The 24,994-nt window shown below is 42.2% G+C and overlaps 1 protein-coding gene across 1 annotated transcript in view; it reads right to left on the bottom strand.

The window, feature by feature from the left end:
* The window catches only part of casz1 (castor zinc finger 1), a 65,742-nt gene extending 41,382 nt beyond the window's left edge, over positions 1 to 24,360 (bottom strand). Inside the window, 2 exon segments of the mRNA XM_034209079.1 lie at positions 23,949 to 24,083; positions 24,086 to 24,360. Of these exon segments, the coding sequence (XP_034064970.1) occupies positions 23,949 to 24,083; positions 24,086 to 24,098 (148 nt within the window). The 5' untranslated portion in view covers positions 24,099 to 24,360.
* Between the last annotated feature and the right edge of the window lie 634 nt (positions 24,361 to 24,994).

Raw genomic sequence — 24,994 nt, 5'->3', positions numbered from 1 at the left:
AGGAAGAGAGAGAGAGAGAGAGAGAGAGAGAGAGAGACAAAGAGAGAGAGAGACAAAGAGAAAGAAAGGCTGGATGTTTGCGAGTCACGATTCTTCTCCTGATTGCCCTAGCTGTCTCAGTTGTGCAAAACATGACCCTCCCCTCCCTCAGCCACGACACAAACACGGGCGACTGGATATAAACACTATTTTATGCAGTGACTAGATGAATCGTCAGACAGTAATTACAGTCTTCCTCTTGAGCCAACAAAACTCTACTGTACAGGCTCTTTCTTTGACACCAAACTGCAGTTACACATACGACAAAACGGCAGGTGTGTGACATGCTCGTCACTGCCTCTCCCAAATAGATACATATAAATATAAGACCCTGTGACAACAGTTAATTGCTCTCTGACGCTCTTAGCGATGTGTTAATAATCTGTAGCTGAAAGAGGACTTGTTGTGTTGACGGTCGATGTTATCGTGTGCAGTCAAACGTTTGCCAGGGCTGGCTTTGTAGAGAAAGTTTGGTGATTTTTCTGCTACCCTAGCAGTTTGGGCTTTCCTCTCCTCGATGTAACAAAAATAACACGGTTGCGTCCCAAACTAAACATTCCCACACAGTGGTCTGTTGGTCTCTGACACCAACAGGCCCAGCAGACACAACTCAGCGCTGACGCCTGTTTAAAAGATCTAAACTTGATGTGCTGATACATTTGCTCAGCAAAGTTGTTGACATATTTCGTTTTCAGATACTTCTGTTGGATGTGAGAGGAGTGAAACAGGCTCACACACTTTTCTATTACTCCTATTCATCCGGTCAGGCCGTGCCCAGAGCGCGGTGCAGTAAACTATGCTGTCAATGTCCGAGTTCTAAAAAGCACAATTACAGAGGACCTCGACTGAATAATTTAAAGAGCATAATTATTGACCTCTATCCGAATTCCTCTGAAAGGTACATTAAGATATAGAAAAGCTCTGGAGGTGGAAGTGGAACTGAGGAGAAGAGAGGGAGTGTGTCTCCCCAGGCTTTCCTAATGCACTCTCCTGCTGTACTCTAACTTCCTGTGGACCCCTAATGCGCCCGCTGCTTGCTAGCATGATGAAGACCACGGTTAATGAGGCCCCTGTTTCTGAAATGAAGTATCTCAGAAACCATCAACATGCATTACTATCAAGCCGCCACCCCCCCCCCCCCCCCCCCCCCCCCCCGCTAAACCACACAAATATACACAAACATCCCCCCATGTCCCAGACCAACACACTCATATTTTAGTGCCACCACAGGTTCTGGCAGGCTGGACCAGTCTGGGGGAAGGGTCGAGGTGGGGAGTAAGACCGCACGAGAGGGTGTGTGTGTTTTTTCTTCTGTTGGAGGTGGGGGTGTTTGAGGGTTAACTGTCCCTCAGGGGGCTATCAGTGAACGGGGCAGCCGTCACTGCTGGTGTCCCTGGTTCTCAATTGACAACCAGACTCTGACAGATTAGCAGCTAGTCAAGACAGCCCAGGACACAATTAAAGTAATCACTTTTCTCAAATTTTGATGTATATATGTGACTGTGAGTGCGCTGGATTTAAATAAGGCATTACAGGAGTGTGTATGCGAGTGTCGGTAAATGTGTGTGTGTGCTTTGGGGGGGTCGTTGAGCACTGGCATCAGGCTTGGGGGAGGATACAGGGAGATGAGGCCTTTTTAATTAAAAGAAAATATTTGTGTTTGCATACTATCGTGGTAGGAACCTGGGACAATTCCTGGAATTCAGGTTGTTTAATGGCTCGCTCTTTAAAGTGATTTGGGTTATTTCAGATCCTCTTTGCATGCATGCATTTTTAAAATTTCAATTAGGCTATACATTTGTTTAAGTAAGACGGAAGAGTTTTATGTTTTGGCTATTTATAGACATTTTGTTTTATTTCCTGATTTAAATGACTACATTATTCTTTTTGAACCAATTCAAGAGGAAATTCCTTTAATATGGACTGTATTTATCAACATAACTGTGCTGCTGCCTCTGCTGTATTTTCAACCAGGAAGGATAGAGGGCACTGAAATAATTAGGCGACTTCTCAACATCCTGAATGCCAAGGACAGGTGGATTAAAGTATTAAAACAATCGCATTTCAGTCTTGAAATAGTCTTGTGCACGACTCAGCACCATGCGCATCCGTTCAACTTCAGCTGCCAGCTCCATAACACAAGAGAGGGACAGGGGGAAAAAGCCCAATCCCATTAGTTACGTACATGAAATGTGAGCAAATCTTAGGGCTGATTATCCCCCAAAGCTCTCAAATGATTACATAATCGAACAGGACAGAAGGCTTCTTTAAAAGCACAAAACCAGCTAGCACTAATTTGTGTTTCCCTATTTGTATTAATTTGTTGTGCTTTTCAAATGAAACCCGAAAGTCCTGAAGATGGTGCTCCGTACATTATAGCATGGAAATTATTTAAGATAAAGGTTAAGGCTTGAAATCACATTTGATTCTATTTACAGTGCAAAATTAATAAGAAGGCAAAGTGCTTCGTGGTGTTTGTTCACTCGAACATTTGGTTGAATGATCTTTAATTTAATCAGGAGTGTTTAACACAACTCTGTGCCTTGACAAGTGACTAGGGATACAAATAAAATAGGATGAAAAAAAGGGCTTGATTGTCAAAAGCAGCCTTAAGTATTTGTGCTGAGGGTTAAACGACTACTTTACTAATGTGAAAGCGGGGTTAAGGATACTTGTTCAATTATTTTTAAAAACTCCATTAGTGATCTCATTACTATCTTGGGGGATTTTATCTTATCAGAGACAGAACCACTTTCTTTAAAGATAGCAGATTTATTTCATCAGCGTCAAATGGCCAGCGCTAAACCGAAGAGAGCTTATGTAGAGACCTTGATCCAAGAAAAAGATAAGATATCTTTTGTAAATCACTGGGAGAAAAAAGTCCTATTTGTAGAAAATAAGCGATGCTCTTCTATTTAACTAATGTGAATGTATATAGGTTACACAAGCAGTGAAAAGACTCTCTTTCCGTACAATTGACAATAATTAAGGTGAGCGCTTTGATGAAATCTAAGCCTCTTAGCCCACCTCCTGCCATCTGTGGCTCCAATATTAGAGCTGGGGAGGTTCAGTCTTTCGCCTTCTGGAAGGAACAGGGAAGAAATAAGTGCCGTCGATACTACGAGTCAGAGCAACACGGTCAACCTGCTTTAACAGCTGCGTTGTGGAGGGTGGAGGTGGAATGAACCGTCGTTGACAGAAAACAAACAGGAAGCTGAAAAAATGGAGAGAGAGAGAGAGAGCGAGAGAGAGAAAGAGAGTGCCCTTCCGTCTCCCCTAGTAAAGACGCTCTTAACCAGCTCTGACAGCTGACAGCTCCTTGGCAATTGGGGTCAGTTAAAGGAAAAGTAGCTCAAGTTTTGTTGGGGCTTTGGCTTCAGAGATGTTCAGGAGCCACTGCCCACCGCAGCATCAAAGGGGATTATAGGGACAGGGCCATCTGTTGCCAGAATAAGCGTGAGCCCTTTTATGTCCCTGCCTGTTTGTGTGCATATGTGTGTGAGTGTATATGTGTGGGTTAGTGATAGACAGCAAGAGAGAAAGACACAGAATCCTTCATGTCTCTGTACTTTTAGCTTAAAGGGCAGCAGAGGAGAGGGGTGCAGCCTACACAAGGGCAGACAACTGCTTTTAATCTGTGCTGGGGGCACTAAAGGTTAAAATCAGGGCGAGCAGGGCGTCACCATCAAATTGTGAAATCTCTTAAAGGTAAAGTATGCTAGTCAAGTTTGACGCTAAAGCACTTTGAGTCTTTACAATCAGTGCCAGTGTGAGGATTCATGAATTGTATCACAGGATCCTACTCTACTCATGAGTTGTCTGTCTTTTGTCGTCCAGGCAAACACTGAACTTGTTTTTTGTTGTGGGTTTATTGGAACACAGAGCTGACTACGTCCCCTCTTAACCTCACTAATTTGTTTTGGGTCCTGTTCCTGGCCTCCGCCTGGGAATGTTTTCTCCTCAATAGTCTGCTACCTTTTAGCTGAGCCGCCCAGTGCTTGACCTACTGCCGACACTTATTTTCAGCTCTCTAATTGTCGTTTAATCACATATCAACCTGTCACTTAAAGACCCTTTTTTTTCAAGGGGGAACATTTGCATATGTTGTAAAACTAATTCCTATCGAAAGCTCCAGTGGCTGTGAAAGCGGGCACTCTCTGTCTCTCTTTTTTACTTTCACACATGTGTAGACAGTCACACACACACACACACACACACACACACACACACACACACACACACACACACACACACACACACACACACACACACACACCACACACACACACACACACACACACACACACACACACACACACACACACACACACACACACACACACACACACACACACACACACACACACACACACACACACACACACACACACACACACACACACACACACACACACACACACACACACACACACACACACACACACACACCAAAGTCTACTGTATCTCACCTAACAGACAAAAACACACATAGGCAGACGCCATACCTGATTTTCTCGATTCAGGTGGTTTTATCACATTTGTTAACAGCGGGTGGTGACACGTTACGTGTTAGAATAGGGACAGCGACAAGACTGATTCAGAGCGCATGTACTCGTGCGAGCCAAATAGAAGGTGACAGTGAATGTATAGTGTTATAAAAGAATCAATTAGAGTTAATAATGTATCACTCTTGCAAATGTTACATTCATTTGTTCACACTTAGATAAAGCTACTGCAAAATAGGTTGAGCCGGGTTTGCCAGGCAAACTACACTACATTTACATTATCACCCGTATACATCGAGGAGCCATGTTCCGCTTGAGTGGTGGCGGCGGGGTAGAGGGGGGGGGAGAGAATCATGTTTTTCGGGCCCAATGAAGGCCAGTCCTCAGGAGATCTCCCCCTCTAATTACAGAGCGGGGGAAAGAAAGCTCTTTGTTCCACCTTTTATTACATTAATTGATAAAACCGAGCTCGGGTGGAGCCGACTTAAAGGGGGGGGAGTAGGAGGGGGATAGGGCTGGGGGTGAATTGAGGGGGATCGTTTGGGCAGATGAAGGTGGGTGAGAGGATTTGGAGCTGAGGCCCTATTTTCAGAGGACTCCTAATCACGTTAGGGGCCCCGTTGGTGGCGCACTGCTTTCCCACAGAACCCGGCGGCTGCGGTGTTGGGGGGGAGAGAGTTGGGGCAGGGGCAGACCATGGTGTGGTGGGTGAGAGTCCCCCCAGCGTTGTCTGGGCTCAGGCCTTAATTAACTGTCTCTTCAGGGGGTACTGAGGGCCACACTGCGACCCTATGTCCCGAACACCAGAAAGCACTAAGAAGCTTTAAGAGGAAGTGGCATCTCACCCAGTGTGGAATCGTGGGAAACCCCGTGGACCTTGAATATGGACCCCATACAGCTCAGAGCCATATAGATGTCGCAGGACATTAGCTCGGCTACTTTATGACTGGAAATTAGCTTAGCACAAAATGCACAGGTGGCTGATATATCACAGTTATTCAATTATAAGCTTAAAATAAAAGTTAGAAACATCGAAGGAGAATTATTCCAAAATCAGCATTCACTTAACACATTTTGTTATTCTCATTTTCAAAACTGAAAAGGGACAATAAGCTTCTATTTGTTCAGGATTGGCCAGTCTTATTTGTCAGTGGTTAAGTAGCTGTAACAGGCTTTGTCATGGCTGTAATCTGCTTCTGCTCGTTTAGGCTACCTGCAGACAACAGAGGCAGAGAAGTGCTGGTACAGCGGCCAAACTGAGTCTGAATATGTTACGGAGGCAATTAAGCATGTTGGTATGTGTACACGCACACAACAGTGTCAGAGGTGCTAAGTCGGGCCAAACACGCCTCATTGAAATGTCCGTCTTAAAGCCACCCAAGTTCCTCATCTCCCCCGCCCTTCGACAACCAAGATGCTTCAAGACTGTCAAAAGCATTTTCCACAAAGCTGAGGAGAGGGCAAGGGGAAAAAATGGACCTGCCACTGTCACATGCATACTTGCGCGTGCACACACACTTGCAAGGCTGTCAGGTAAATTAGATCTGAAAGCTGACAATTCCTGACCATATTTCCTTGATTATTTCGAACAAATGCACACCAGCCGCTCTAAGGAGATTAAAGTGACATAAAAGTCCCGAGTGGGAGGAGGGAGGGCAGAGAATCCAGGTCACCCCCATTTGTCCCCCTGCCTGACAGCAGCTATATCGCTATCCAATCCAATAAAAGTCCCCCCCCCCCTCCTTTTGCTTTAATTAATTTTACAGCTAGCTTGCTTAATTACTTTCAATCAAAATCCTCTTGCCATCACAAAATTAGAAATGGTTCAACTCCATTAGTCTAAATTCTTCATTTACATACACAAAGACTGTCAGCTCTTGCTAAGCAAACGGCCTCCTGCTTGATGAGATTGTTTTTTTCACACACTCTATCACTCTCTCGCTCACACACACACACACACACACACACACACACACGACTGTGGTGTTAATTTTTGTAAAGAGAAAAGTAGCATAAAATTATTTGATCCTTTTGCTTAAGACATTCTCTGTCTAATCAGGGTTCAGGTAAACTGTGGTGCACATCACCCAAGGTAATGGAGAGTTGAGTGTGCGTCTGCAACTGTCAAAATAGATTACGTCCACACGTCTGTGTAAAAAGAAAATTGCTCGACCTTAAACAATGCAGCACATAATAGCCGCTGCACATAGAGGATAAACAGATTTAGTTAGGCAGGGACTGAGATCATGTAAATTAAGCTAACTAGTTCTTCCTCAGGATTAGCTATTATTTCTGAAGTAATAGACACGCTGCAGATTACCGGGTGACACACAGTGGCCTATAAATCTGGCTCCTTTGTGGATGGGTGTCAGTAGTCCTGACTAGACTGTAGAGCCTAGCGACACACTACTGCCGATTGGCTGCTGTGAGCAACGTAACAGGATTTTTCAGAGGGGTGAGGGCCCAGGCCCTGCCGTCTGATCACTTCAACTTGGCACACAGGCAGCCTCTCCATCACACACACTGCCTAAGGCCTACACATCATCAAGAATTAAGGACATGCAGATAGGGTTTGTGCACTGACCAAAGTGAAAACCCAGGCACATAAGCACATCACCACATGTGCGTGCACATACACTTCACACACACTACCAGTGTCATAATTAGGTCCCGAGATGAGGACATTAAACTGGTATAATGCACTCACTGCTGCAGCACACTACCGCAAAATATATCGATAGTAAACCTACACGCTCATCAGTGACACCCTTCTATTGCTTTATTTCCCCATTCACATGCATGCTACTCAGCAGGCCCAAAGCACAACATAAAAGCCTTTGATCTGCTGTGTTCAGATCATCTTACGGCCACTGGCTTTTTTTTTTTAAGGAGTAGTGAAAAAAACTAAAAACTTTAAAAATAAAGAGTTAAGGGTGATTTGTAGAATTTCAAAACAATACGCCACATTCTGGTAACATTTAAAATTATTATTGTATTATTTCAAATTATAAAACAAGCGACCAAGTGTGGGGGCAAGGCTAGGGGAAAAAAAGGCCATCCCTTGGTCGCCGGGCCAAATACAACACAGGTCTGACCTGGCCCCTTTATCCTGTGTCTGCAATCACCGGTTTCCCTTGCCCTCCTTAACCAGTCCCCATTAACACTGTTAATTATCCAAATCCATCATTCTAGGGGTAAATGAAGACTGCCTCTTTAATTCAATTTAATAGGATCATTTTCCAACTCACGTTCACTTTAGCCCCAGCTGCCCGCCCACTAGTCCCCGACTGTGTCTCCCCCACTGTATCTTGACTCCCTTGGCTGTATCTTCTATGGTCTGGCCCTCTCTCATCGGTGGAAGGAGAGGGTGATGATGGCAGCGATGGGCTGACACACTGTTGATCTTCCATGTCTTGTCTCGGCTGGTGGCAAGCAGCAGTTCTGAGTGTGTGCGTACACACACACACACACACACACACACACACACACACACACACACACACACACACACACACACACACACACCACACACACACACACACACACACACACACACACACACACACACACACACACACACACACACACACACACACACACACACACACACACACACACACACACACACACACACACACACACACACACACACACACACACACACACACACACACACACACACACACACACACACACACACACACACACACAACCAGCCCTGCTCACCGGGGCTTAGCTAATCCTGTCACATCAGGCAACGTTGGCTGACTTGAGGCCTTTAGCAACCCCCCCCCCTGCCCTACCACCTCCATGCACCTCCACAACACTCCTTCACTGACTCCTCTTACTCACTCATTTTCTCTCTCTGACTCTTTTGTTCATTTCACAAGGTCATGGGTGGCCGACTGCATCACGCGAGTGCTTAGGTGGGACAGCTGATAAATCCCTGTTTGTTCCAGCTGCGATAATATACCTTATCTTATAGCTAACACTGTGAAATTACATAAATACATTAAATTAAAGACTCACAATTGTACATTTTCCACAACTCACCAACTTGTTCATGCAAAGTTGCATTTAAGTCTGCGTGTGACTACTATTTTAAAAAGGAAATAACTTTAAAGGACACTTTAATGATGGCCCTTATTGTAAGAACGTGGCTTTCATGTCTCTACGTTGTGATGGCATGTCACCAATATGTGTTTATAAAATATACAGGTGTCATATTTTCTTTTCTTGCCTGTTGTGTGTCACAGTGGTATCAGTATCAAAACACAATTTCCATGCAACATTGCCTGGCTGTGAAAACTGGACACTCTTGCCCTTTAATCTGACTTTCTATCTATAAAAGTGGAGCTATATCAAGACTGAATACGGCAGTCCTTTATATGCCTTCATCGAGTTTCCTTACAGAGAAGTTAACTTTCCATGCTGAGGTCTGTGATTTTTTTTACAAGTTTAAATAAAATTACAAATTATAGGAAAAAAAACAAAAACGTATTTCTCTTGTGTCAGAGTGCAAAGTACTGTGATACAATGCTGTCCTTTAAACTCTCTAAGGAATGTGTTCAAAATTGGCTTCCCTTATCCCATTATGCAGTGTGAGGATACATTTGCCCCCATTTCCACAGTACACCCCCTCCCATCCCCCGTGACTAAACACACTAAAATCCACACATACACACGCACACCCAAACGCACACAGCGCTCCCTTTAAATTTTTCCCAGACTTTCATTGTTTAGTCATTTCAGACAGACTCTGGGAGAGTTTCAAATTATTTTAGCCATGATTTAATTTGGTTTGTTAAAGGGTGATGTCAGCACAATGGGAGACGAGCCTCTAAATCCACTACATTCACCCAAAATGCCCAGATGAGATAATCATTGGTGACGTCTACGAAAACACTTATTATATTTGCCCATCGCCTGGCTGAAGCTGTTAAAACTCATCAGCGTTATTCCCTTTTTTTTTCTCTGGGAAAGTGAAAAAGAAAATTAGCTCAACTTATAGTCAAAACTGTCACCCCTTTTAAAGAGACAGTGCAACATTGTTGTGGCTGTGGAAAGAGTTTATAAATGGAAAAAGACAGGGCAGAGGTCTATCGGGTGTCTATTCAATACTCATTTTGTTTGCAGCCAATATTAATTAAATAAAACACGCACAACTTTTTAATTGGTTTCACAGAGATCAACAGTTTCAAAGAAGTGGAACAACTATAGTATCTACTACAGTTACATATAAATAGTTCATTATTTAATACTAATAACAAGCTATTCTTACATGGTAGAAACAGTGAATGAGTACTGCTTGTCCTTTAACTTGTCTGCACAATTTGAAAGGGCTTTGGGCTGACAAGGCAGCAGAGGAGATAAGAAATGGATCAACGTGAGCCTTTCTCATAGCTTAATTTATTTTAAATCCAAGCCCTATTTACACACTGCACACCGGCAGGCCTTGTCAGCTCCAACTAGCATTGAGATATTTAAAACCATTAATGCTGTACAGAGGCAGCCTGAGCATGTATGACACAAGCTGTCGCTGTGTGAAACAAAGCCAGATCTCTGACTGCCACCGCTTCCACTTTTGAACACAGCACGGCTACAACATTGGTAACAACGCAGTCAGACGCTGCAATAATGACATTTGCCAAAAAAAATTGAATGTGAGGATACAAGTTAAGAACATGTGTGATGAGCCTTAATGAAGAAAGGTACTGTATTCTTCATCTTGAGAATGCACAGGCCAGATTTAGTTCATCTTTAGTGTGGGGGCGAGCCCAATGGAGGCAGGGGTCAGAATATGAAACACACGGGATATACGCCTCCCGACAGGATATCATCATGGATCAACAGAAGTAGCCATGTTGACCCGCCCCGTTATTAAAGAGGCTAATCTGTTCAACATGTCAATGTTAGCACTTTTAGCTGCGATTAATAAAAGAAGACCCCAAGAGTGCTGTGTGTGCTTTTTCAGTGCCCCAGGTTGTTTTCATTTGGTTTGTATTTTTAGTGGTTTTCACTGTTTGGTTATTCAACAGTCCTCTTTTCCTCCATTAGCATAAACAGTGTAAATTATTAACTTTGTTAAAAGAATAATAATCGGCTCAGAGTCCTCGGCACTGTAGTGGCTTTGTGTGTTTTCCCTTTCTGCCACTGGCAAAGAGGAACTATGGCATTGCAGCTATCATTAAAGCAAATGTTACTTTTATATTTTATAGATACGGAACAATGTGCATGTGATGTCTGACTTCTGGCCATTTATGTGATGCTTAAAATGTATGGCCCAGTGGCTTTCACAGGCTGGTAGTAATAGAACTGCTCTCTAACAGACTTGCTTTTCTAAGTGCCTGGTGCTGTGTCTTAATTTGTAATCTAGTCAAACCAATTGTCCGCTAGCTAAAAAGGTCACAGAGACAATAGACTACACAGCCTCCCGCAATGTAGAGAAAGCCCTGGGTGTCTTTTGTAGCTTTTTAACCAAAGATGTAATTAAGACACCTTCGTCTTTAGGGGTGAAAAGGGCACCAACAAGAGTCTGCTGGTAACACGAGAGGAACTTCACATTACTGGGAACAGAAGTGAGACTAACTAAGGCAGAGCATTTGGTTAGAGGTGAAAAAGCACCTGTGTCCGAATTAAAATGTCACCGCTAAGGACGCTAAGTTTACCTGCTTGCGCATTCAATGTGTGATTTCATACATTGTGACCAACGACTGCGGCGAAGAAAGCTTGTTGGGAAAAACTGAGTGATGCAAAGCAACACAGGAGAGGCAGAGGGGGGGACTTAAAGGACGTGATTTATCTGGGCTTGATTGCGTGTTAATCGAGGTTACGTGTATTAAGTGGAATCTAATTGGAACAGACACTGGCAGTCTGACAGATCGACATGATGCAGATGGATTGAGGGGGGGGAGAAAGGGGGAGTGAGGGAGACAGGGAAAGGAAGAGGGAATAGGAGAGAGAAGGGGAGTGCAGTCGAGGAAAGGCAGAACAGAGGCAAATTAAACTCACCATTTTGCTTCTATACGTGGCCAAACAAAGAGAGTTTTGTGACGGCAGACGGCAAAAGAAACCCACCAGAGCCATTTAAGAAGTTGAATCACAAATAAGAAGACTCCGCCGTTAGGCTCGTCTCACGTGCGTTTCATGATTGGCGGTTGATGAGACATGTTACCCTTCTAGAGGAGGACACACACGGGCGAGATTGTGAGTGACAGGGCACAGCACTGGAGTTTGCCCTCCCCCTCCAGTTGCCACAAACATTCATTTTTGCTTTATTGGAAATGAAGGGGGAAAAAAACCACCCGTCCAAAAAAAAAAACATGAGGTAAAGAGGCCAAGTGACAGCTGCTGGAAAATTCTCACCTCGAGGAGGGGACGAGCAAGTGTTCCAACGGTCCTCCTGACTCCCTGCTCCTCCTGACAGGCGACAACTGTTTCGAAGGCCTTTTCCTCTCCCAAAATCTGAGGTATTTCGCTAGTGGGCTGAATGACCCTTTCAAATGTTACCAGAGTAATAGACCGTAAAAGATGACCACCTGTTAAGGCCAAGCAACTGCTGCTAACTCATAACTAATTTACCACAGACCCTGAGGACAAAGAAGGAGAACTAAGATGGTGAAAAAGTTTCAGAGAACATAAATGAAGGGCAGAAGTTTAAGATGTTATGTGGCATAGTGATACTTTCTGTTTTAGCTTTTCTTTGAATTGGTCAGTGTGGCTATAATTGGCAACAGGGGGATACAAAGTGTGAGTGACATGAAAGGCCTCAAAGCAGGGAATAGCCCAAGAGCATTGTATACATCTGGGTTAAAAATACAGTAGTTCCCAACAAAAGGATCACTTCGACTGATAGCTGGCTCAAATGAAGGGTGGCAATAGGCAATACAGAAAAAGGGTACTGAAATAAATGGGTATTAAAATGTTCACAAAGAGCAGAACAGAGAAGAAGAAATACGTTGATAAAGAGAGGAACTATAAGCATAATTAAGGGCAGTTTGCAGGATACTACAGCACTAGACACTTCACTCATCAACACTAAATGCCCAAATTGCTCCGGACGTGTTCCCGTCATAGCGCAGAGACAGAGGAGTTGCTTCGGTCATTCTTTGATTTGATCCATTGTGACTGTTACACTAATGGCATTAATAAGGGCAAAATTGCTATTTTGAATCAGAATTGTCCTCCTCTTCATTGGCAAACCTTATCGCCTTTCTCCTCTTCCTACATGGAAGCTCACTGAGTGTGTGTGTGAACGTGTGTGTGCCCCCACCATGTAATGGCTATAAGGTCATCTCTATTTTCCAGGCTCGGTGTACAATGTTGTTGAATTGCAACATTTTGCATGGTTAAAAACAACAACATGAGCTTTGAAATTTGACACCCTGCTATTTCCAATAGACTGACTACACTGTTCCATTCCCCAGCTGGCCCTGATGAAATACCCTGACCACATTTAACACTGTCTCAACACATTTGAATGAAAACCTTGTATATCCACTCAGCTGTAAAATAAATGGACAGTACAAGGTTATCATTTGATTAAAGCATTGGGAAAAGTTGTTTCAAATACAAATGGTACTTAAAGATGTGTTCTGTCCTGTAAAGAGTATTTAAATGTACTATTCATTTCTTGTATCAGCCTAGTGAATGTGCCAGTATATTTGTGCTGAATGTGAGTATATGTGTGTATGCTCAGCCATCATCAGCCCCAGAACATTGAGAGGAATGACACTCTGTGATCAAGGACATGAATTGCTCATTGATTTTTAGGGGCCAGCTTAACTATCCATTCCAATTGATTTTTAGCTTTGCTGGGTGTGCGAGTTATGGCAGTTTTAATGTATCATCTGTATGTGTACTCATCACCCACCGCAAAAGGATTTACAATAGTCTCTGTATATTTCATATACATCTTGAATAAGTTAGGGCAAGGGACTCGTTTTCTATTATATATTCTAAGAAGAGGAACAAACTAAACCTTATGTTGTGTGATAACAGTTGGAATAAATTAACCTTTAACATGTTTTTTTATATACCCCTGCCATTATCTGCTTTTGAACTTAGTAAATGATCTATTGGTAATAAATGACATTGTTTTTTATCTTGATGCATTCATGGAAAATAAAACCAAAGTGCGTGAATGCAGTGTAATCCCCTTTAATGCTTGTTTAGAGCATGCATTTCACCTTGCAGTATCATGTAGCCACGCTACCCAGAGAAGAGTAGATATTTCAGCAGGGCTGATTCCCCAATGCAGCATATACCTTTACCACAAAGCATCACCATGGAAAAAAAACATCCGTTCAAGATTCTTTTAAGACTTTTTATTTTATCAAACAGAATGAACAGTAATCTTTTTACGTTTAGGAAGATATTTCAATCATAACTCATATTACCCATCAATTAACAATTCATATAAACTATTAATAATCAATGGTTTGATGATGTAAGAGACAAAGTCAAAGCAATGTGATCCAAAAGGCAGTCTAAAGTCATCTGTCAGGTAGAAAGTCATTAAAATAGGGTCTCGTTTTCCTGCGCCAAGCTTAGGTTTCACTGTGGCAGGGATACATTTCTATTCTTCAGCAAAAGGCTGTGCTCTCATATGATATCATCTCCTTTAGAACATTACTCTCAATGGCTTGTCTTTTTTGCTTTTCTCCAATTTAAATTGCCCTTTTTATCCAAATGGTTTGGGGGAAGCAGTTCTCTATGTGAGGTAACTGCCTTTTGTTCAGTGAAAAGGACTGCATAAAGCACACTTTACTCAATCCTTTAAAAAAAGAAGTCTGCTTAATTAATGTGTTACAAGTGCTGCTGTATTCTTAGTGAAAAAAAAGCCTCTATCAAAGCCGGCAGGTTCAGATTACGTACGCTAATTGAAATTCTGAATTTCTAAGCCAACTTCTTTTTTTCTCTGCTCCCGCTCTTTCTCTGTGCGCACACAATAAAGCCTAGTGTGTTGTAGTCCACAAATGACATCAAATCATCTAAGTAATATGGGCTTTTCTTTTTTTCCTGTATTCTCATGTTCTGCTAGTGGGTTCATGAGACAGCTTAATAAAGCAGTAAATGCTTGGGGAAGCCTGAGAGCCTACTGTGTGTGTGTGTGTGTGTGTGTGTGTGTGTGTGTGTGTGTGTGTGTGTGTGTGTGTGTGTGTGTGTGTGTGTGTGTGTGTGTGTGTGTGTGTGTGTGTGTGTGTGTGTGTGTGTGTCGTCTTTACCTCCACCAGGGACCTCAAAGCAGAAGGCTTTCCTGGAGTATGGTTCCATACTCAAGCAGATTTTCCCAAAGAATAAAGCAAGAATAAAAGAGAATGACTAATACTGGACAACCGAAGCCAAAACTGAAACACTTATCTCATGGGTTGACATTGATAGAGCCCGTATTAATGCAGTCTGGGCCAAATGAATGCAGCATAATTTACAGGTTATACATGCGTTGGGTGCTGGAGGACGGCAGGCTGTGTGAACAGCTGCAGGTGTGGGAGAAGCAGAGATGAGGCCGAGTTTGGACAACCATTACAGATACTAAACGGTGCAATAGAGGAAACAGCTTTCTACGTACTGGTGACAACAATTTAAGCTTATAAAAATGATTTGAGCTCATACTCTGCACATACATGCATGTTTCTTTTCTAGCAAAAGTTTCAACCTTTTTTTTTGTCACTGGTAATGTGGCAAGGTAGCTGTAGCGGGCAATTACATAAATTACAGTTTAAAAATGTCATCCTTGATAACCTTTGTTCTGAGTTAATCATTGCAGGAAAAGAAAACTGCTTCTCTTCTCTTTTATATTTACCCAAACTCCCTCCTTTCAACGGTGTATTCTTTTATTGGCTTGTTTTGCAAGCATAATAACTTTGCATTCTTCTCCCAAGGTCAGTTTCTAGTGTGCCACCAGCAGTATTTACACTCGGGTCAGTTCCATTGTATTTACATCAAATAATTGTTGATAAGGGAGGTGAAAGACCTATAAACCCAACATCATAAACGGGAGAGGTGTAGCTGAAATAAGGACAAAAGATCAACGGCGGAAATGTTTCTTATCTTAGACACGTTGATATTTTCGAGTAAACTCTCTTCACCCCTCCATCCCAAACCCCCCCACCTCTCTCTCTCTCTCTCTCTCTCTCCCTCTCTCTCGCACGGTGCAGAGCGTTGACTTGTTAGATTTAGTCCAATGGCTTCCCAGTGCGGCCAGCAAGCAAGCTCTTGTTTCATAGAGAAGTACCTCCCCTGTTATCTCCCTAGCACTATAATCACTTAACAAAGACTCGGGCATTTGCACAAATTAAAACATCAATAATGCATAAGTGCTTTTCAGTTTTGAGCTGTAGTGTATTGGGATGAAATACCACCTCTACCAGTGGAAGAACTCTGGCTCGCCATCTTCTGTCCCACAAATGACTTAAAGAAGCAACGGCTCCTTTGAGCAGCCACCCCCCTTCTCCTAAAGTTGAGGCTAAAACTGTGGTGAGCATTTGGGATCTGCTTTTGTAGCGTGACAAAATGGCTGGGCTGAGTGGGACGCGGAAGTTGTTTTAAAGCAAGAGGCGGTAAGTGGTGGTGGTGCATCAATGCAAACAGGCAACACCCTTGAGTGGCGCAGCGTGGCATCCTTCCATAAACAACACCACCGCCGTGTCTCCGACATTTATGATTTGTGGTTAGAATGGCAACGCAGGCCTGATTCTAATCCAAGTCTGCATGTTAGCCCTATCGTTACATGGCTAAATATGCCCGACCAAGTCTCTTATTTTCTCAGATGAAAACACCAGACGTTTCATATGGTTGTCAGAGGGCTTTGCTTAAAACAAGTCTTTGGTTACTGTATGAGAATATTACCCTCACTGAAGGCAAGGGCGGGGGCATCATGGGAAAGCAGCTTAGTGACACTTTGAAACCAGGATCCTGTTCATGCTACCGTTTGATTTGAGAGGGGGAAAAAAACCCCTTCATCACTGCAGTTGTGAATATGAACTGTTTCGCACGGACTATGGAGGTGTTAAGTATTATTATTGGACTTGTAAATCCATGACCAGTACTGTTCCAACACCAATAGAGGACGAGCCACCCTATACAGATGGCCTCAATGACAATTAGCAGTAATGATTGGTTGCAACATAAATGAGGAAAATTCTATTTGCTACTGCACTTGCTGATTATGACGGATAAAATGCCCCTGACAATGACAATAAAACGTGAACGTTGCTTGTAAATGCAAGAAAATGTACAGTGCATTGGAAAAGGAGAGTATCTGTCTTAATGTAGGAATATAACGAAAGGTAGACCTTTGAATCTTATACAAACACCATGTTGTCATGAGGAATAGAAAGACGAGACAAATAGCACGGTGATCTAAAATATTATCTCTTCAATCATATCCTTTTCGCCAGTTATCTTCATTTCCCCCTCCCCTCTCTGTCAGTTAGTCTGGCAAACAATCCCCTTGTTAGCAAACTGTTAAGACAGCCGCTTGGTACACAAATTGCACTCGACCAAGCGAATTTGTTTTGCAAGGGTGACCTGTTTAATCATCTCATTTTCTTTGGCGGACATTTATTCATCTGGTTTCCACGGTTACAGAGAACATTAAGGGGCTACAGTAATAAGGCTGGAGAGTCAAACAGGTAATAAAAAAATTAACGCCATTTTCCAGCAGCCGAGGACAGTGGGTGAAATGAATCAAGGGAGAGGGGAGAGAAGCAGGGGGGGTGGTGGTGTGGGGGGGGAAGGGGGGGCCTCCAATATTGTCCAAACAATAAGCCTTAGCGGTTATTTTACTCTGTAGATCAGGTGGTGCTGTTATGGACATGACACTTTGGGCACAGAGCAGAAGAGATAACGCTTTTAAAGTGGCCCTGCTCCTTTTTTATTGTCATTTAGCGATTACATATCAGAACAATTAAAAGTTAGCCTCAGATATCTATTAACTTTGATCTTTTTTTTATTTCTCCTGTGCTTTACAAGGAAGATAATTTGCACTCTTGGCAATGCAACGTGTCAATAACATGCTCAGGACAACATGACACTTAGGTGCCCTGGTGAGAAATGTTTCGTAGTCCTCCCAAGTTGAATCATCTTTTCTAATATTGTCTTTTGAACAAATGAGCAACTGCAGAAAAAAAAGAAAAAGAAAAATGCAGTTGGAAGAACACTGAGTTCATCTCTAACTTTTAGAAACCTTGACCTACACACCATTTGAGAGTCCAACTTCTTGCCAAATATAGAAAATTCCGGCACAATAGGGGGAACAGGTGCTGAGGGCCCATAGAAAGTGACGAAGCCAAAGAGCTGTGTTGCTGCTGAATGCCAAATAAGGCAGTGAGACACGTTGCACCAAGGCACAAAACAACATACTGTAATGCGATGTTCTGGGTCTGATGACTGTCACCGATTTCCCCACCAACTGTCTCCTACACAATATTTCCCTGTGCTCACACAATATTTAGGACCGTTTCCCACTTTATTAACAGCCGAACAAGAGAAAACAAGCTACACATTTTGTGCATTACTCATTTCTCCACTCCTTCCAAAAGTATTTCTAATTGACAACAAGGCTTTGGCACTCCTACGATATGTACAAATGTTCTCAACCTAACCCTTAATCATTGAAATCGTCTGGTTTAACCTGTATTTGGACATTTCAAGACTCTGCCAACACCTGTCCCCCACCCTTTTCAGAAAACAAAACAAACCGAATTGAATTATTTTATTGTCTGCTGTGGAGCTACTTGTACATACGATGTGCCGGGGGATGGCTTCTGTGTGACTGAGGTCGGAGAGGGAAGCACAACTGATGGCAGACGTGTCTCAGGAGAGGGAGGGGGAAAGAGATCACACACACACACACACACACACACACACCCACACACACACCACACACACACACACACACACACACACCACACACACACACACACACACACACCACACACACCCACACACACAACACACACACACCACAACACACACACACACACACACACCCACACACACACACACACACACACACACACACACACACACACACACACACACACACACACACACACACACACACACCACACACACACACACACACACCACACACACACACACACACACACACACACACACACACACACACACACACACACACACACACACACACCACAAACACACACACAACACACACACACACAGCACACACACACACACTCACCACACACACACACATATATATAGAGGGCGTAGGGTACGCTCCCCAACATCAAACACACACCGCTCACGTGTCACAAGGAGTGCTCTCCCCCCCTCACCCCTGACTGAGGCAGGAGCCCCAGCGGAACAAACTCTCGTCATACATGCGGGGTAAAATCCTCTGAAGGGGATACGGAATGGACAGCAGCAAGAGAAGAAAAAGGCTAAGCTGTGGTTATGGGACTGCCAACTGTTCTGCTAACAGCCTTTAAACAGGTGTGGACTCTAGAACCATGTAATCCTATCAAGTTACCAAGTAAAAAAAGGAGGGAGAAAAAAAAGGAAATCCAACAAACTGAGCTCCCCCTTTCTCTCTCCTTCTCTTCACTATCTTTCTGTCTCTGTCGGCAGTGACAGAAATGAACAGCTGGGCTTCAGATTTATCATGTACAGACAGTAATTATTGCTGGTGCTGCCGGCTACTGACCCAAGTGAATAGAATGTCACATGAAAAAACACGGCAGAAAGCGGACCTGAAGCTGAGGGGTGCCGGGTTAGGGACTGCGTGAGAGATGTGTGTGTGAGACACAGAAGAGAGAGGAGGGCAGTGTTTAAACGTCACTACGTTCCTGTTTGCAGTCAATTACGGACGAAGACAGGGGTATTGGCTCTGTAACTCGGCAGAGCAAACATTTTCTCGCTCACAGTGAAGGTGACAGAGAGAAAAAGGTTCCGTGTTTGTTTGTGCTGATTTTTACTCTTATCAAAAATAAAGCCACAGACAGCACCAAATTACTCTCATAGAAAAGGTGACAGAGAAGTGAAACTAAGAGATGTGTTAAAGCTATAATAAAAACAGCGGGTAAGACTGATTTGCTTCAACACCTACTTTTCTAATTTGTATAGCTTTTGCTTTAAATGTATGATTAACTAAATTCACCAGCAATTATTGATTAATAAAAAACAGGTACAGCATTGATGTTGGACCACACAATGTTCCCGTCATTATATCAACCCAGCCTGACCCCACATGCTGTATTTGTACCAGAGATAAGAGGGTCAGGAGATAAACTATCAATTTATTACCCATGTCAATAACTGTCCTTGTCTTTAGAGAGTTAACCCCACATCTGCTGTTTCCTTTCATACACATTCAGTTGTATGAAAGTTGTGGTCTGTCACATTCCATACCCACTAACCTACGGACGGACCGGTTCACACCTTAAAGACCCCCTGCCACATTTAAAAGGATTAGTCACCACATTTTGTGCCGGCTTAATCTCTCTTTCAGCTGGCCTAATAAGTGTGCTTCGATAAGCGAAGCATGCAAATTCATTCATGGCCAGTGGAGACCACGCTCTCAGACAAACGTGCCAAAGTCTCCCACTCTGCTAATTACCTCTTAATTTCCCCCTTTTCCCCTCTTATACAGCATATCAGCGACTAGAGATTATTCCTCTCCCTTACTTTGCATGAAATTATAATTTCATATGTAAGATTAGACAATCATGGGAGAAAAATATAAGTAACTGGAATTTAGCTCTTGCCCCAAGAATACATGATACGGCATATTCAGCTGTGAGATTAAAAGCCCAATTTCCTTTCAGCTGGTTACGCTGACACAAATGAGCCAGAAATATGGGGGAAGAAAATCATATTTTTAGGGGGGAAAATAAATGAAGATACAACTTTTTTTCTAATTAATGACAATTTATAATTCACTGCCATCATTTTTTAAGATAGTATAAATAAAAAAATCATACCTCATATTTCATTTTCTGCCATTTTTAGTAGATTAGTTGAACAAACATGCATTATCAAACATGCAATATCTGTGATAATAAAAACTTGGCCAGTTACATTTTAGATAATAAAGGCAATGAAGACCCAAGGTGCAACCTGTTTATCATTCTGGAATATTTCTTCACCGAGTATTAATTAGGCCATTACTCCAGATTGGTGACGGGGAGCTTTGAGGTTTTAATTAGGTGCTGGCCACTGCATGAGTGCACAGGATTGAAGAAAAGGGGGTGGTGATGCCACTTGCCTTGCTCCTGGCCCATATCAAGTAGCCCTGAACACTCTGGCTACTGCGGCAAGATGCATGGCAGCCCACGTGCATCTGGAGTTTATTTGATTGTTTGATCTCTAATGTTTCCTCTTTCTGCCGAAAAAAAACAGCCAGTTGGTCTGATTTGGGTATTAAAAGATGGGGGTTAAGGTAATTATGGTGTTGGGTGGCTTGTGTCTGATGACTGGGCACATGCTCAATCAGGACTCAGCTGTCTCTCTCTTTCTGTCTACCCCCAAACACACACATATACATACACGCACAAACACACTCACACACGCAAACACATACACCCACACACACATAAACGCACAAACACACCCACACGCACAAACGCAAACACATACACACACACACACACGCACAAACGCAAACACACACACACCTCCCCTTGTCTGCTGTCTATGTTCCCCCTTCTCTCCCCCTGCCACTCAGCTAAAGCCAGGCATTACACACACACAGCCTCGCGTAACATCAATCAAATACTGAGAGCGGACCATAAAACTACACAAACATATACGCTGCCATTAACTACTGTATTTGACACTTATTTAATAGTTCTTGTGCGATGTGTGACTAAAATCAGAAATCTCAATTGAAAGCTAGAAAATGAATTAATTTAGAGCGGAAAAATAAAATAAATACGATCCAGTGTAAATATACATTGAAATGTTGCATGAAATGTCTATTTTCCACATTTCAAAAACCAAAATCATATCTAAATAAAACATGAATTCAGGCATTTATTTGTAATACTTAACTTACCCACAGAGGGAGGTAAATTAAAGGAGCGTATTTAATTTCATATCTAAGTGAAAGCAAAAATCATATATTTTGATGTAATTTAGACAAGGTATTTAAAAAATAAATCTTGAGAATATGAGTGTTTTTCCTCGGTTGACAAGGCGATACTAATCACCTCGTTGCTGAGAAGCACTCTTCCCTGACATGGCTCCTTAGAATACAAGGATCCCCCAGGAGAAATCGGCACGAAAGAGGTTAAAGACAATGACTCGCATTTTTTCCCTCCAAATGTCTCCCTGTTAAATTTATTTCAAAACTCTGTTAATCTGCTGTACACAACATTCCCATTAGCATAGCCCAGCCCCCTAATAAAAATTCCGGCTAGTTTAATTAAAAAATGTAAATTTACTGTCATCCAAGGAGCAGCAGAAATCGGAGTGCAACAGCATATTTTATTGCTTAAGACATCAAATTGATTCAGGTTATTGCTAAATTGTGATAAAAGGTTATTGAGGGCCTTCAGAACTGGGCTTGTTTTTCTCCCTCATTTCATCCTGGTTTTGTGGAAGGCCGTAAAAGATGGAGAGGGCCACAAAGGGTTAATGAGACAACTCAGTGAGGGAGAAGGCAATCAACATTATGACTCATAAGAGGGTAGAAAAACATTTTCCGAGCTGACGAAAAGTTTGAAATTAGGGTGTGTCACGATAACAGTTGGACTTGTTTGTTGTTATTTTAAACTATAATACAGGACACCTTAAATAACCTGACATAATCACCGAGCCTTCAGGTCTGTCAGGGACATCCTGTGGTCTACTATACACTCTCTCAATGTTTTATTTAATAATCGACACATTTTCTTAAATTGGAATTTATATGTTAAATGATACTACCACATACAAGTTAAAGAGCAGAAAAGCTTATGTGGTGTCGAGTGTTAAACGGCAAGAAAAGGCAGCAATAAAAAAGAAATAGTATTAAGGAGGATTCAAATAAAATACTGAGAGTATATAGCCGGTAAATAAATGTATTAAAAAGCACAGCCTGGAGCAAAATGTGGTTGAATGAAGTAAGAGTTACAGATTTGTTGGTTATGTGAAAAGACCAAAGAAAAAGGAAACGATAATTTTGAGAATACATCTTTGGAGCATTCTGTATAAAATTAAAAAAACTGATATAATTTTAATATCAGTTCAAAATATCCCCACAATCTTTTCGAAATATTTAAACAGTGTTTAAAAAAATAGGGCAGATACCATTTTTTAGAGTCAAAGGTAACCAATCTATTTGTTATAAAGTTAGAGTTAAGTTATTATCTGTGGTGCAAATAATAAAATAGAAAGGGGCTATTAATACAATCACACACACGCTCACATTTATAAAGGGAAGACACTACTCAGTGCATTAAAATAGAGAGCACACACATACATTAAGTACACACAAGAGAGAAAGAACTATATGTCAACGTGTGATATGACTTTTTTTTAAACTCACACAAAACCCTTCTTACAAATAAAGCTACGAGGAGAGTAACGCTTGTGAGTATAAGGTCTAATCCTGTTACAACAGGACAAGTTTATCCTCCTAAAAGTACGCACACAATGACTGTTGTCAACCTGACAGATACAGTACAGGTCGAATGAAATTCTAAATTATCTGCCCCGCAGGGCATTTGCATTTAAACAATCTAATTCAATATTTTAAATAAATATAGTGTTTATTATAATTGTAACTAACATGTGATGCATTTAACTTGTCACACCTTTATATTTTGATGTGAAACACACCGATTAGAATTACCTGAAAAGGTGTAAGCCCTGCTCCTGTTTCCTCTACATGTGTGACAACATAATCAACACAACAGTTTGTTTGCTTTGTCCCCTTGGCAACAAACCCTTAGGCCATTCAGTGTACCCTAATGGCAGTGCCTCTGTGGGTAAAGCCAATACCTGTATTTCGACTGTTCCAATACCGGCTTATTCAAAAACATGTAATTAACTGAGGCGACTAAACAAGCAGCAAAACACGGAGGAAAGAAGGAAAGCCTGACAGAGAGAGAGTTGAGCTGGTCTCATGTCCTAGGAGAGAAATAGACTCTGACGAGAGAAAATGAAACTGGCTTTGTGAACTTTCCTCACATGTGTACTGCATGAAATGAAGCGTGCTGAGTTGTGTGCTTGGGAAATGGGCAATCATATTTGATATTGCAGTCACCTTTGGGCACTGTCAAAGGGCTATAAATAAGGTGTTGCAACTGTTGGGTATACGTATGCGCTGGCACATAGTTTAATCATGAACAACTTCCCCTCTCCGTGTATTTAGTCAGAGATAAAGGCACACCTTAAACTGTCAGCTAATAAAACATATCTGGCAAAAGGTAGAAAAAGAAGAAGCGTACTCACCATATTCAGGGAAGTCGAAGTTAAATCCTCTCAGACATGTAACTTTCATAATATTACTCAACTCTGTAAGAAAGTCATTCGAATGTTGGATGGTGGAGGGGGAAATAAAGCGGAAAAGTAACTTGATAAAAAAAGGCTTCCTTCAATCATGCACTAAACTCCTTGACATGTAATCTGTCAATAGTTTGTTGCTGAGATAATGCCGGCTGCCACGAGCGGATTTGATTGGCAGCTTAGGGTCTGGCCCCTCCTTCCTGTGGTTTGACGGGGGGTAGGTGAAAGAATATGGAGCCTCCCCCTTCCCTTTTCTCTCTGTGTGTCGCTCTCTGCCTCTCGCGCGCTGCCTCTCGCTCTCTCTCTCTCTGCTCTGGCCCCGTACACACACACATGCACAGACCAAGCTGTTGGTGATGTTGTCTGAATAGGCTGATAGGAAATTATGGCAGAGGAACCGGAGCAGTTTTTTTCTCCCTCCCTCAGTGGGCTGGCCTTTTCCATCTTTGTGGTCTTCTAGCCTTTCAACTCTCTTGGGGTGGAGCTTCCACTGCCTCTATTCAAATGAAGGGAGCGCAACACTAAAGAAAAGGTTTTGGGTAGGATGAGATTATACTTATCAAAAATATATATTATTCTTTCTGGTGCACTAGTGTTTAATGCTTTAGACTAATTATTTAAATTAAATATAGTTAAAAGTCGGCTTTTTATATCCCCATTTTTCTTATGTTTATATAGCAGATGATTGAATATTGACTATTTTGATAGAGAGTCACCTAACCATTATATATCATCACTACATGCCACACATTAAAGGGACACAACTGCCTATGAGGAACATGCTTGTCCGTATATCTCTCTCCCCAGGAGCATGCCAGAAGATAATACTCAAACACTTTAGCTTAAAGCTAAAAACTTTTGTTACTTCCCTCACAAAACGCAGATCCTCTATTTCAGAGTTGTATAGTATACGTTCTTTGCCTCTCTCCTTCAGAGCACATTCTTTTCTTTCCCTCCCTCTGATAAGCTATCAGTTTTCATTGTAATTTCAG

This window comes from Gymnodraco acuticeps, unplaced genomic scaffold, assembly GCF_902827175.1.
Source record: "Gymnodraco acuticeps unplaced genomic scaffold, fGymAcu1.1, whole genome shotgun sequence".
NCBI lineage: Eukaryota > Metazoa > Chordata > Actinopteri > Perciformes > Bathydraconidae > Gymnodraco > Gymnodraco acuticeps.
Note: the sequence above shows the minus strand (reverse complement) of the source record. Positions and strands in the feature narration are given on the sequence as shown.